The sequence below is a fragment of the Aythya marila genome, assembly GCF_965140915.1.
Source record: "Aythya marila genome assembly, contig: HAP1_HAP1_SCAFFOLD_154, whole genome shotgun sequence".
NCBI lineage: Eukaryota > Metazoa > Chordata > Aves > Anseriformes > Anatidae > Aythya > Aythya marila.
This window is the reverse complement of record NW_028137218.1, coordinates 1,272,551-1,285,914: the sequence shown is the minus strand read 5'-3', so window position 1 is coordinate 1,285,914 and position 13,364 is coordinate 1,272,551. Positions and strand designations below refer to the sequence as shown.

General features: G+C 48.8%; 2 protein-coding genes across 2 annotated transcripts; one reads left to right on the top strand and one right to left on the bottom strand.

Moving 5' to 3' along the window:
- Positions 1-1,041: 1,041 nt before the first annotated feature.
- Positions 1,042-2,001, bottom strand: LOC309891081 (olfactory receptor 14C36-like; the record flags this gene model as incomplete). The annotated part of the gene is made up of 1 exon (XM_082785465.1): positions 1,042-2,001. The coding sequence occupies one exon, from the start codon at positions 1,999-2,001 to the stop codon at positions 1,042-1,044; it is 960 nt and encodes a 319-aa protein (XP_082641591.1).
- Positions 2,002-12,038: 10,037 nt separating this feature from the next.
- Positions 12,039-12,971, top strand: LOC309891080 (olfactory receptor 14A16-like; the record flags this gene model as incomplete). The annotated part of the gene is made up of 1 exon (XM_082785464.1): positions 12,039-12,971. The coding sequence occupies one exon, from the start codon at positions 12,039-12,041 to the stop codon at positions 12,969-12,971; it is 933 nt and encodes a 310-aa protein (XP_082641590.1).
- Between the last annotated feature and the right edge of the window lie 393 nt (positions 12,972-13,364).

Sequence of the window (13,364 nt, the reverse complement as noted above, 5' to 3'; positions counted from 1 at the left end):
ATCATTTTCTCTGAGCAGTGATAGTTTTACAGGTAGATCAGGTTAGTCAGTGCTTTCTAGCCCCTGACCCAACACTGATCCACTGTCTTGGTGGCTGCTCCCCCAGTATAGACACTGATGCCAGCAGAAGGATGGAGCTGGTCAAATTTCAAAAATCAGCTCCCCTTGGCGGTGGGGAATGGCCATCTCCATGCTCCCCACAAGCTGTCCCTCAAGCTGGCAGTGCTGCTGTGCAGAGGAAATGGGCTGTAGTGTTGTACCAAACAGAGGTACTTCATGAAAGGGGAAATGAATAACTCCTCAGATTCCCTTCCCTCTGCCTTCTGAGTGCCCACTCTCTTCTCTGAGACTTCAGGGTTGCAGGTTCCCTGTGAATACCTGGCTTTAGTTCTTTCCCTGTGGCTGAGAGCACAGTGGGAGATCTCACTTTCAAAGGGGCTTAAGTCATGGCTCATACCAGGCTCTGCTGTCCCTGGAAGTACCCTGGGCTCCGCAGGCAGCTCCAGATGCCTCTCCTGAAGGACATCATCTATGGCTCAGATGTAGGAACAGCCCTGGTTATGTAATGCAGTGACCATTCACTGCCTCTGTTGTCAGTAGACATCCATGGGTAAGTCTTAAATCTAGCCCTTGGTCTCTGAAAGATCACAAATGTGATAATGATCCATTTCCTCCTGAACCAAAAGAGGAACAGACTCTTATGAGCAGCAATTATTTGGGCCTTGGCATTGGTTTGGTAAAGACAGCTCAGGCTCAGGCTTTGAGCATAGCATTGGGGTGTTTCCATTTTAGTACAGCAATGTTATGAGAGTCTTCACTGACTCCCTCACAGTGTTAAATGCACATTTATACAGCTTTCATATGTGAGCAAACAGGTTCGTGGATTCATAGCAATTTGGGGAATCTAAATATTCAAATATTTATGCAGGGATGCAAGGAGCACAAACAGCCATAATGACTAGATATATATATGTGTGTGTGTGTGTGTATAATGAGAACAACAAAAACACAAAAACATGCCTGGAAGAGGATTACTGACGTTCATTTGTGGAGAGTGAAGGGATCTTTATAAGAACTGAAAAACATCCACCAAATCACTTTCCTAACTGCATCCTTCAGCTCCTGGTTCCTCATGCTGTAGATGAGGGGGTTCACCGCTGGAGGCACCACCGAGTACAAAACTGCTAGCAAAAGGTCGAGGGATGGGAAAGAAATGGAGGAGGGCTTCAGGTAGCTAAAAGTGGCAGTACTAACAAACAAGGAGACCACGGCCAGGTGAGGGAGGCACGTGGAAAAAGCTTTGTGCCGTCCTTGATGGGAGGGCATCCTAATCACAGCCCTGAAGATCTGCACATAAGACAGCACAAGGAAAACAAAACACCCAGATGCTATAGTGACACTAATAATAAGAAGCCCAACTTCTCTTAGGTAGGTGTCTGAGCAGGAGAGCTTGAGGATCTGGGGAATTTCACAGAAGAACTGGTCCAGGGCATTGCCTTGGCAGAGGGGAAGGGAAAAGGTATTGGCAGTGTGCAGCACAGCATAGAGAAAAGTACTGCCCCAGGCAGCTGCTGCCACATTGACACAAGTTCTGTTGTCCATTATTGTCCCATAGTGTAGGGGTTTGCAGATGGCAATGTAGCGGTCATAGGCCATGATGGTAAGAAGATAAAACTCTGTTGCAACAAAGACAACAAACATAAAGACCTGGGTAGCACAACCTGCATAGGAAATGGCCCTGGTGTCCCATAGGGAATTGGCCATGGATTTGGGGACAGTCGTGGTAATAGTGCCCAGGTCAATGAGAGAGAGGTTGAGGAGGAAGAAGTACATGGGGGTGTGGAGGCGGTGGTCGCAGGCTATGGCTGTTAAGATGAGGCCGTTGCCCAGGAGGGCAGCCAGGTAGATGCCCAGGAAGAGCCCAAAGTGCAGAAGCTGCAGCTCGCGAGTGTCTGCGAATGGCAGGAGGAGGAACTCTGTTGGGAAGGTTCTGTTGGACATTTGCTGCATCTGGCCATGTGCACCTGTCACTAGAGGAAAAGACAATGACAAGGCAGAATTCTCTGAGCAAAACTCACACCTTCTCTCACAAAAATCACCATTCCCTGAGTTGAATGAGTCAGCTTGTTATCCAACCCACCCAACTGAATGACAGCATGCCTGACAGGTTATAATAGAGTTTGGACACCTTGTTCCCAAGAAGAAATGCTCAGAGCAGTACCCAGCACTCCGTGTCAGAACAGATGTTTACACGCACTTGCTTCCCAGACAAAGGAAGTAGGAGAGCCACGTACAGGTGGAGAAATGAGAATGAATACCACAATGCTCCAACCAGCTGACAGAGAGAAAAGCAGATGGGCATGCAGTGAAACCTACACCCTACCAAGCTTGCATGCCACCTAGAGACATGACACTGCAGGGCAGGTACTCTTAGCCTCATCATTGTGTATCACCTTGCAGGACACAGGCTCCTTTCTTCCTCTGGAGGTCCAGCTGAGGAGATGGTGGTTCATGCACTAAATCCCCAGGCGCTGAGACTGGCTGATGTACTGGGTGGCAGAGGAGAGCAGGGGGTTGCTGCAGAGAAGGTGCCTGCACTGCAGGCCTGGCAGGAAGTGCCTGTATCCCCCCTCTCTTGGTGTTTCAGGCAGCAGTTCCCTCTCCCTCCCTACACAGATCACTGCTGCCTGGAACTGTCCCTACTGGCAGCTCCTTCCCTGTCTCCACATCTCTTCCCTGCCATTGCTCACAGACCCTGTCCCACCTGCAGTGTGCTCAGCTCTGCCCTGCAGACACATCCTTTCCCAAGGCAATTTCCAGGGACATATTCATTGTGTCCAGTGGCTAAGGAGCTGCTGTGACTTGTCCAGAGAGCCCTTCAGGGCAGAAAAGTGAAACAGACCCCATGGAGCTTCTTCCCTTCTGGCAGTGTAGCTGTTTCTCTTCTTTTTCAAGAATCTTCCCCAAAGATGCCCTGGGAGTGCTGTGGAGCTCTGAGCAGCCTGCTCCAGGCATCAGCCCCTGGGCTCCAGCAGGACCCTGCCCTGCCTTGCCCTTGTTTGAGGGCTACTTCTAAACATGGCTTCTCCCTGCAGTGGCCTGGGCAGCTCCCCAGGCAGGCTGAGTACTGAGCCTCCCAGGCAGCAGAGGCCTCTCCTGGCACACAGCCCCTGGGGCACAGCAGGGACCCTGCTCTGCACCACAGCCAAGGCCACCCCTGCCTGCAACCCAGCTGCACAGCCTGGAGCCAGCCCTGTGAGAAGGAACCCTCATCTCCTGTAATTCTGACAGCTTTGGCAGGTAATTCCTGCTCTAGATCTTGTCATTCTCCTCTTATCCAAAAAAAAAAAAAAAAAAAAAAAAAAAAAAAAAACTCCTGAGTCCTGAGTCCTCCTGAAAGATCCCATAGGATGTGGGATTTGCCAGCAAATGTGGAGATGGCAACAGGAACAACTGCTGTGTTGCCCTGCAGCCACAGACTTACCCTGTTCAGGGCTCTGAAGATTTCTCCCGCAGTCAGCTCTCAGCATCCCCCCTCCGCTCTGCCTTTAACATCTCCCTCCCTTCTCTCAGCCACTCTTGTCCCCTGCAGGCAGTGCCCCCAGCCCTGCTGCTGTGCTGTGCAGAGGAGCTGCTCCTGGGCAGAGCTGTCTCTCTGCAGTGCTGCCCGCTTGCCAGGAGCTCCCGTTGGGCCCCGGAGCCCGGCCCAGCTCAGCAGCACAGGGAGCTCTTGACAAGTCCCTGGGCCTCCAGGGGAATCAACTTTGAATCAGACTGATGCAATCCCTGATGTTCCCTCCCTTAGCTGAGGAGCAACACTTAGTGCCAGCAATGTCATTTCTTCTATCATGAGAAGTTTCATCAAAAAATTACTTTGTCCTCTTCCACTTTTAGGCAGGACACCCAGACTGTGGCTGTCAGGAATCACATTCTCCCAAGCTGAGGGCAGTGACCACAGTCAGTCAATTCATGCATCTCATTCTCAGTTTGATATCCCAGGCCTGAAACAGGGCCCAGAACCTTCCTTATCAGCCACAAATGCACACATGGGTGATGTGATTTCTCTCACCTCTGTTTGGGTATGTACAAAATACTCTAGCTTAAGCTCCCACAGTAATTACAGGAGATAGAGAAGAGCAGTGAGTTGTTCAAATGCAAACTCCATTTGACATTCGAGGTGCCAGAGGATGTCCAGGTTAGCAGTCATTAGGACTTCAGAGATTGGGAATATAGGTATTGGCATTTTGTCAGTGTATACTGCCTAAAATTGTTGCCTTCCTTTGTGCCTTGTCACTAACCTGGGAGCAGTCCCTTGGCAGTTAGCTAAATCATATAAAACTCCCCTATATCATCTCTCTCTCCTCCCCAAAACTGGGAGAAAATTAATGGAGAAAGATTTATTATCACTTATTTTGAAGTGACATAAGAGTTATCTGCAGAGAAACAAGCACAGACATGCAAAAGCATTGGACAGATTGTGGTGGGAATAGCTGAGGTCTCTGGCATGGTTGTGTTATAAATGGCTCAGTCTTCAAAATAGGATTATAATCAAAGTTTACAATTTATTAAAGGAATAGATGTAAGCAAACAGCGCTGGGTGCGCCGGGAGTCTTCGCTCCACCAGGATGCACCCCAGTTACATCAAGTAGCTGATTTTTATGCTCCTAGACTAATACATATTCATTACTACTTCTAAAAAAACCTGGGTTATTATAATTAGCTTCCGGGATCCAAACCCTCCTACTGGAGCATGCGCATCAGTCTCCGCTGGTCCCCCGGGGCTCTCTGGGGGTCTTTCATGCTGAAGGCTCGTAGTCTTCAGGTTTTTTTTCTTGTCCTTCCCCTTTGTGCTCCTTGGCAGCATGTCAAAAGCTTACACAGCGTCCTCTGCAAGTTTTGTCTCCTAACCATCCTTCAGCTTCTTTTTTCTTCTCCTTAATCTCCTGGCCACCTGGACAGATATCAGGGGCTTGCATATTGTCCCATTCAGAAGCCATAACAGTCACTAGTTGTTAGCAGTTGTTCTGAAACCCCCAGACATCAGAGACTTCAAAGAAAGAACATACAAACACAAATAGCTCTCTTATTGACGCTTCACGAGTAGTTAAAACATTCCTCACAGGCCATTCACAGGGACAGTCACATCTATAGCAGTGCTAAATCAACCACAAAGACAAAAAAGGCTGTAACTGTTAGGAATAAGAGTTTGGAATAACAAAAGCAAATAGGCTCATGGATTTGAGGAATATTTCTGAAGATTTCATAATTTGACTATAATGAGGGGGAGACTGGGACACTGGGAGGAAAGGGAAGAAACCACATCTGTGGAAGAATTAAATTGCCAGTGCAGGACCCAGAGACAGACAGAACTGCTCTCTAGTGACACAAATTCCTTTGCAAGGTACAAGAACTCTATACATTAACCATTCAGTTTTTCTTAGACTTGTGGTTATACAAGGGTGTGTAAGACAGAAGGTCACATTCATCATACCATGCGGCCCTAGCATTGTTCCATACTGACATGAATCAGATGAACATATATCACAGTTGGGACCTCCACCAACAGAACTGAGGTCCTTGTCCTCTCAGCTATCTAGGGCTGCCATTCCTTCCACTGAGGACCACAAGAGGACACCAGCCCAGGGCTTTATTGCCTCCTCACCCCTGCACAGAACTTGTGAGGCATCCAACCACTGTTCTGAACTTGTGTGCGGCTCACCTGGGATCACCACTAAAAGTCTTTTATTTCCTTTCTCACACCCCTTGGGATCTGGGACCCCACAATTTCAGGGTCATGACAGACAGGGCTGACACAGATCATCACATCCCTGACAAGCTCTTTCTGGCATGCAGGTATCAGATCCAGGTTTGTATTACCTCTGTTGGACTATCTGGAAGCTAGACAAGGAAGCTATCCCAAGACACTCCAGAAACCACCTGGACTGTTTGCACGCAGTTCTGTTCCCCTTCTGGAAAATGGCAGGGACAATAAAAAACCCTCAGGGTTTTTTTTTTTTTTTTTTTTCCCAGACCCTTACTCTAAGAGACTTCTTTGGGGTGCTTAACAATGACTATGTCCACTTCCTTGCCCTGGCTGCAGGTTATTTTCTCCCACCATGATAGCACCCTTAGTGACCCCTTCTCTGATTGGCACCCACAAGTGCTCAGAGAACTTTTCATAGGTCACATAGAGGAGCTCCATATATCCAAGCAGCTTCCATGAGGAAATCTAACTCTGGATCATTCCACTCTGTCTGTCCTAAAGTCTGTATCCACCCATTGCAGCATTCCAAGTTGCATGACTTGTCCCACCATGCCTTGGCAGTGACTTCACGAATGTCAAAAAGCACAGACTGCAGCTTGTTCTAGTCTGTGCTCCCAGTTGAGGGCATCGATACATTTTTGGGTTGTCACACCTCAGCTGTGGGACCATGGCAAACTATGCCTGCTGTCTCCAATGACAATGAGAAACAAAATAAATAGCAAGTTTGCAGCCCTGGTCTTTGGCATCTTCGGCCATCTGCTTGGAAGGGTCCTATGGGATAAGGCCCTGGAGAGAAGAGCAGTCCAAGAAAGGTGGTTAATATTCCAGGATCACCTCCTCCAACATCAAGAGCAGTCCATTCTAAGAGTAAGGAAGTCAGGTAAAAATTACAAGAGGCCTGCATGGATGAACCAGGAGGTTCTGGCAAAACTCCAGCACAGAAAAGAAGCACAGCAATGGTGGAAACAAGAACAGATAAGCTCAGAGGAATACAGAGGCTTTGCCCAAGCACGTAGGGATGAATATCGGAAAGCTAAAGCCCAACTCGGATGGAATTTGACCAAGGATGTCAAAGGCAGTAAGAAGGGCTTCTAGAAATATATAGGTGGCAAAAAGAACACTTGGGAATATGTGGACCTACTGCTGAATGAGGCCCAGGATCTGTTGACACAGGACAGGGAAAAGGCTGAAGTGCTGAATTCCTTCTTCACCTCAGTCAGTACAGGCAAGAATGGCCTTTGGGAAAAACAGGCCACAGAGACTGGGGGAAGGACAGGGGCAAGGAAAATGTACACTGGGTGGGAGTGGGTCAGGTCAGGGCATACTTGACTTAATGGGATACACAAGCCTATTGGACATGATGAGATTTACCCGGGAGAGCAGAGGGAGCTGGCTGATGTCGTTGCAAGGCCACTCCTAGCTGCAAGAAGCATTACTTGCAAAGGCAAATGCCATATTTACACAGAATAACAGAATTTCTACGTTGGAAGAGACCTCAAGATCATCGAGTCCAACCTCTGACCTAACGCTAACAGTCCCCACTAAACCAGATCCCTAAGCTCTACATCTAAACGTCTTTTAAAGACTTCCAGGGATGCTGACTCCACCACTTCCCTGGGCAGCCTGTTCCAATGTCTAACAACCCTTTTGGTAAAGAAGTTCTTCCTAAGATCCAGCCTAAAACTCCCCTGGCGCAACTTAAGCCCATTCCCCCTCGTCCTGTCACCAGGCACGTGGGAGAATAGACCAACCTCCACCTCTCTACAGCCTCCTTTAAGGTATCTGTAGAGAGCAATAAGGTCGCCCCTGAGCCTCCTTTTCTCCAGGCTGAACAAGCCCAGCTCCCTCAGCCGCTCCTCGTAGGACTTGTTCTCCAGACCCCTCACCAGCTTTGTCGCCCTTCTCTGGACCCACTCAAGCACCTCAATGTCCTTCTTGTAGCGAGGGGCCCAAAACTGAACACAGTACTCGAGGTGTGGCCTCACCAGAGCTGAGTACAGGAGGACGATCACTTCCCTAGACCTGCTGGTCACACTGTTTCTTATGCAAGCCAGGATGCTGTTGGCCTTCTTGGCCACCTGAGCACACTGCTGGCTCATATTCAGCCGACTATCAACCATCACTCCCAGGTCCTTCTCTGCCTGGCAGCTCTCCAACCACTCATCTCCCAGCCGGTAGCTCTGCTTGGGGTTATTGCATCCCAGGTGGAGGACCCGGCACTTGGCCTTGTTGAACTTCATGCAATTGACCTCAGCCCATCGGTGCAGCCTATCCAGATCCTCCTGCAGAGCTTTCCTACCCTCAAGCAGATCAACACACGCACCTAACTTGGTGTCATCTGCAAACTTACTGAGGGTGCACTCGATGCCCTCGTCCAGATCATCGATGAAGATATTAAAGAGGACCGGCCCCAGCACCGAGCCCTGGGGAACACCACTAGTGACTGGCCTCCAACTGGACTTGACTCCATTTACCACGACCTTTTGGGCCCGGCTATCCAGCCAGTTTCTAACCCAACGAAGCGTGCGCCAGTCCAAGCCAAGAGCAGCCAGTTTCTTGAGGAGAATGCTGTGGGAGACGGTGTCAAAAGCCTTACTGAAGTCAAGGTGTTTCCTAACATTCTGCATACCATCAACAAAAGAATTTTATTTTTTTTTCAGTGTTGCTTAATTAACTCAATAAACACATATTTTTCACTTAGTTCTCAGCTCAGCCTCAACTATGTCTTCCAAACAAAGACTTCTGTAACATCTGCTGTCTTCCAAGACTTGGTCACATGTTAAAGGAAAGATGAAAACAAAACAAACACTCTTCAAGACAGCTGTTGCACAGGATTCTCCAGGGATGAGGTGTTTTAGTGCAGGGGCTTTGAGAAGGTTTAGAAACAGTCATGGAGTGTGTCTACACAGCATCAAGGGTTTCTGATTCTAATACTGCCCCTCATGACATGTAGGTTGGAAGTGTGCAGGACATTGCCATGGGACACAGCCAGGAGAGCTAACCCAGAGTGATCAAATTGATGTTCCTCATCATCCAGCACCCCCTGCAACCTACCACCTGACTACCAAAAGCATGCCATGCACACCAAATACATGTCCTGTGAAGAGCAGCTGAGAGAGTTGGGATTAGCCTGAAGAAAAGAAGACTCCAGGAAGCATTATTGTGGTCTTCCAATACACAAATGGGCCTACGCACGTGGGTAGTGACTAGACTAGACAAGACTAGACTAGAACAGAATAGTTCAGTTGGAAGAGACCTTCAAAGGTTGTCTGGTCCAACTACCTGATCTCTCCAGGGCTAAACAAAAGTTACAGCATATCAATGAGGGCAATGTCCAAATGCTTCTTGAACACTGACAGGCTGGGAAAAAAAAAAAAAAAAAAAAAAAAACAGGTCTCAAGGAAGCCTATTCTAGTGTCTGACCACCCTCACAGTACAGACAACTTTCCCACTCTCCAGTCTGGACCTCCCTGGTGCATCTGTGTGCCATTGCACGCTTTCTCTGATCATTTACCAGTGAGAAGAGGTCATCACCTCCCTCTCCACTTGCCCTCCTAAGACAGTGGCTGAGAAAAATGAGGTTGCTCCTCAGCTTTCTTTTCTGCAGACTAGACAACCCAAGTGTCCTCAGCCTCTCCTTATAGGACATCCCCTTGTACCAGTATTCCCTGTTTTCCCTTGGTTTCTCAACTGACAAGAAACCTGGTCAGATAAACTCACTGGAAGAAACATCCTCTCTCATACTCTCACCAGTCAGTGTGACTGACCAGGTCTGGCTCCCTCACTGCCTCCTTTATCACTTGTTTGTCAGGTTTGTGTCCCCAGATGTGATGTGCTTTATCCCCAGGAGGTAGCCAAGCACCGCACAGCCACTCTCTCCCTCCCTACTCTTAAGAGAACAGGGGGAGACACATAGGATAAATATCTGGAGAGACTGTATCAGGGAGTGTAGTGATAGGACAAGGGGCAGTGCTTTTAAGCTAAAAGAGAGCAGATTTAGATCAGATCTAAAGAAGAAATTCTTCACGCAGCGGGTGGTGAGGCTCTGGAACAGGTTGCCCAGAGAAGTGGTGGATGCCTCATCGCTGGTAATGTCTAAGGTCGGGTTGGATGGGACCTTGGGCAAACTGGTCAGGTGGGACGAGACTCTGCCCATTTCACGGGGACTGGAACTAGACCTTAAGGTTCTTTCCAACCCCAAATATTCTATGATTCTATGAGCTTGCTGGGTTGTGTAGTCTGTGTAGACAGAGAGATTTCATTTGCAGCGAAAAAGATTCATTCTCCGGAATATTAACAGGTGCTTGAAAGAAATGGAATAAAATTTGTGGGTGTCCTAACTAATAAAAGGACAAGAAAAGATGATTCCCATATCAAACATTTATTTTGATTTAAGAGAAAAGATAGCACTGGAAATAGGTGTCTCTCCCTAGCTGACAGCAGGAAGAACAGTGATTGCATTGGTTTGATTCCGAGTTGATTCCCCTGGAGGACCAGGGACTTGCCAAGAGCTCCCTGCGCTGTTCACAGTAGAGGCAGTGAATGGTCACTGCGTAACATAGCCAGGGCAGTTTCCAAATGTGAGTCACAGAAGAGAGAGCAGGGTAATACATCTGGATTACATTAAGGTATCCTCCTAGCCTCTGGACAGCAAACAAAGAAGGAGGTGCCTTGGTTGGCTCAGTTGAAACCTTTCCCTCAGCAGGGAGAAGGAAGATCCATCCCTGTCCTTGCAGGAGTGTCCTGCCTTAAAACAGGGCATGGAAAGGTGATCCTTGGACCTCATCCATTTTCTGAATAAGGAAGGACAGTGCTGGAAATGAGATTCCTTCAGCGGCTGATGGAAGGAACATCAGGGATTACTTCAGTGTGTTTTAAAGCTGATTCCCCTGGAGGCCCAGGGACATCTCAAGGGACATGAGAGAGGGGAGAGACAGAGAGGCATTAGGCTGGAGCTGTGCTGCTGAACTGGGCTGGGCTTCTCAGCCCAAGGGGAGCTCCTGGCAAGCGGGCAGCACTGAGAGACAGCTCTGCCCAGGAGCTGCTCCTCTGCACAGTGCAGCAGGGCTGGGGGCACTGCCTGCAGGGGACAAAGGCGGCTGAGAGAAGGGAGGATGATATTAAAGGCAGTGTGGAGTGGGGGATGCTGAGAGCTCACTGCAGGAGAAATCTTCAGAGCCCTGAACAGGGTAAGTCTGTGGCTGCAGGGTAACGCAGCTGTTGTTCCTGTGCCATCTCCAGATTTGCTAGCAAATCCCACAGCCTATGGGATCTTTCAGGAGAACTCTTTGGATATTTATCTTTGGAGAATTCTCTTTGTATAACAGAAGAATGACAAGCTCCAGAGCAGGGATTACCTACCAAAGCTATCAGTGGGACAGGACATGAGGGTTCCTTCTCACAGGACCAGTTGCAGGCTGTGCAAGCAGGGAGCAAGCAAGGGTGCCCAGGGCTGTGGTGCAGAGCAGGGTCCCTGCTGTGCCCCAGGGGCTGTGTTCCGGGGCAGAGCCTCTCCCACCTGCGAGGCTCTGCACTCAGCCTGCCTGGGGAGCTTCCCAGGGTGCTGTGGGGAGAAGCTGTGGCTGGAAGGACCAGAAGGCCAGGGCCGGACAGGGTCCTGCTGCTGGCAGGGGGCTGCTACATGGGCCAGGCTCCTCATATCTCCCCAGCACCCCCAGAGCATTTCTGGGGGAGATTCTTGAAAGGGAAGAACAACACATGCCATAACTGAAGGGATGGCACTCTCTGAGGTCTCATTTTTCAAATTCCTGCTTTGGACGGCAGTCAGGGAGATGATAATGGTGTTGTTAGGATTGTAGAAGGGACCTAAACTCATAAAGCATTACAGTTAAAAGAGATTTGTAGGTCTTTGAGGAAACTCATATATTCACTCCACACCATTTAACCTACAGGCAGCACCAACACAACCTTCTTTGTTTCTTTGTGGGATTGTTGGATGTCCCTTTCATCACTTGTAAATAGGGAGATGCCTCTGGCCAGTGGATACCTGAGATGCACCCCTGGTGTTCTTTACCAGCAGCACTGATTACTGCTGAGATTACAGAGGATCTTCATGGTCTCTGTGGCATCCTTAGGCAGACAGATGCAGAAATCCAGGCAGGAGCAAGTCTTCTTGAGATGAAGATGCAGTGAGGATACAGCCTTGTTAAGGATGTTTTCTTTGAAATAAGGTTTAGTTTTTGCTCAGAAAAGTCTCTCTAACATGTCACTGTCTATTCCTCCATGGACAGGCAACCATGCCCAGAGGCAGCAAATGTCCAACAGCACCTTCCCCACTGAGTTCCTCCTCCTGCCATTCGCAGACAAACGTGAGCTGCAGCTCCTGCACTTCGCGCTCTTCCTGGGCATCTACCTGGCTGCCCTCCTGGGCAACGGCCTCATCCTCACAACTGTAGCCTGCGACCACCGCCTCCACACCCCCATGTACTTCTTCCTCCTCAACCTCGCCATCCTCGACCTGGGCTGCATCTCCACCACTGTTCCCAAAGCCATGGCCAATTCCCTATGGGACACCAGGGCCATTTCCTCCTATGGATGTGCTGCTCAGATTTTTTTCTTTTTCTTTTTCATTTCAGCAGAGTTTTCTCTTCTCACCATCATGGCTTATGACCGCTACATTGCCATCTGCAAACCCCTGCACTACAGGACAATAATGGCCAGCAGAGCTTGTGTCAACATGGCAGAAGCTGCCTGGGGCAGTGGCTTTCTCAATGCTTTGCTGCACACTGCCAATACCTTTTCCCTCCCCCTCTGCCAAGGCAATGCCCTAGACCAGTTCTTCTGTGAAGTTCCCCAGATCCTCAAGCTCTCCTGCTCAGATGCCTACCTCAGAGAAGTTGGGCTTCTTGTGGTTAGTGCCTGCTTAGCATTTGGATGTTTTCTTTATGTTGTGCTTTCTTACGTGCAGATCTTCAGGGCAGTGCTGAGGATCCCCTCACAGTATGGACGGCACAAAGCCTTTTCCACATGCCTCCCTCACCTGGCTGTTGTCTCCCTGTTCATCAGCACTGGATTATTTGCCTATCTGAAGCCCCCCTCTGTATCCTCCTCCTCCCTGAATCTTTTGCTGGCAGTTCTGTACTCGGTGTTGCCTCCAGCAGTTAACCCCCTCATCTACAGCATGAGGAACAAGGAGCTCAAGGATGCAGTGTGCAAATTGGTAACTGGATATTTTCAGAACCAATAAACTGCCATTCTTTCTCTGCATATAATTTATAATGTAGCTCATTACAGGCCTAGTTGTTGGAAATTTGTGTGTGGTTGTGTTGCATTATCTTATCTTTGATTTACATGTGATAGTGTTGTACACAAAAATGTCATTATTCATCCCCTTCCATTTCAGTATCTACCTGTCTGTGTGACTCTGAGACATGGAGTAAACAAGAAGCCAGGCTCTCTGTGTATTTAAATAAAAGAAAGAACCCTGCTGTGATTTGCTTGTCTGAGATCCTTCCTCAGAGACCTGTGGTGGAGCTGCAGGGGCACTTGGATGTCTGGAAAGGTGGAGGGAAAAAGAGTCCTGGCACAGCAGCACTGCCAGGGGGCCCCAGGATTTATTATTTTTTTTTTTTTTTCTAGG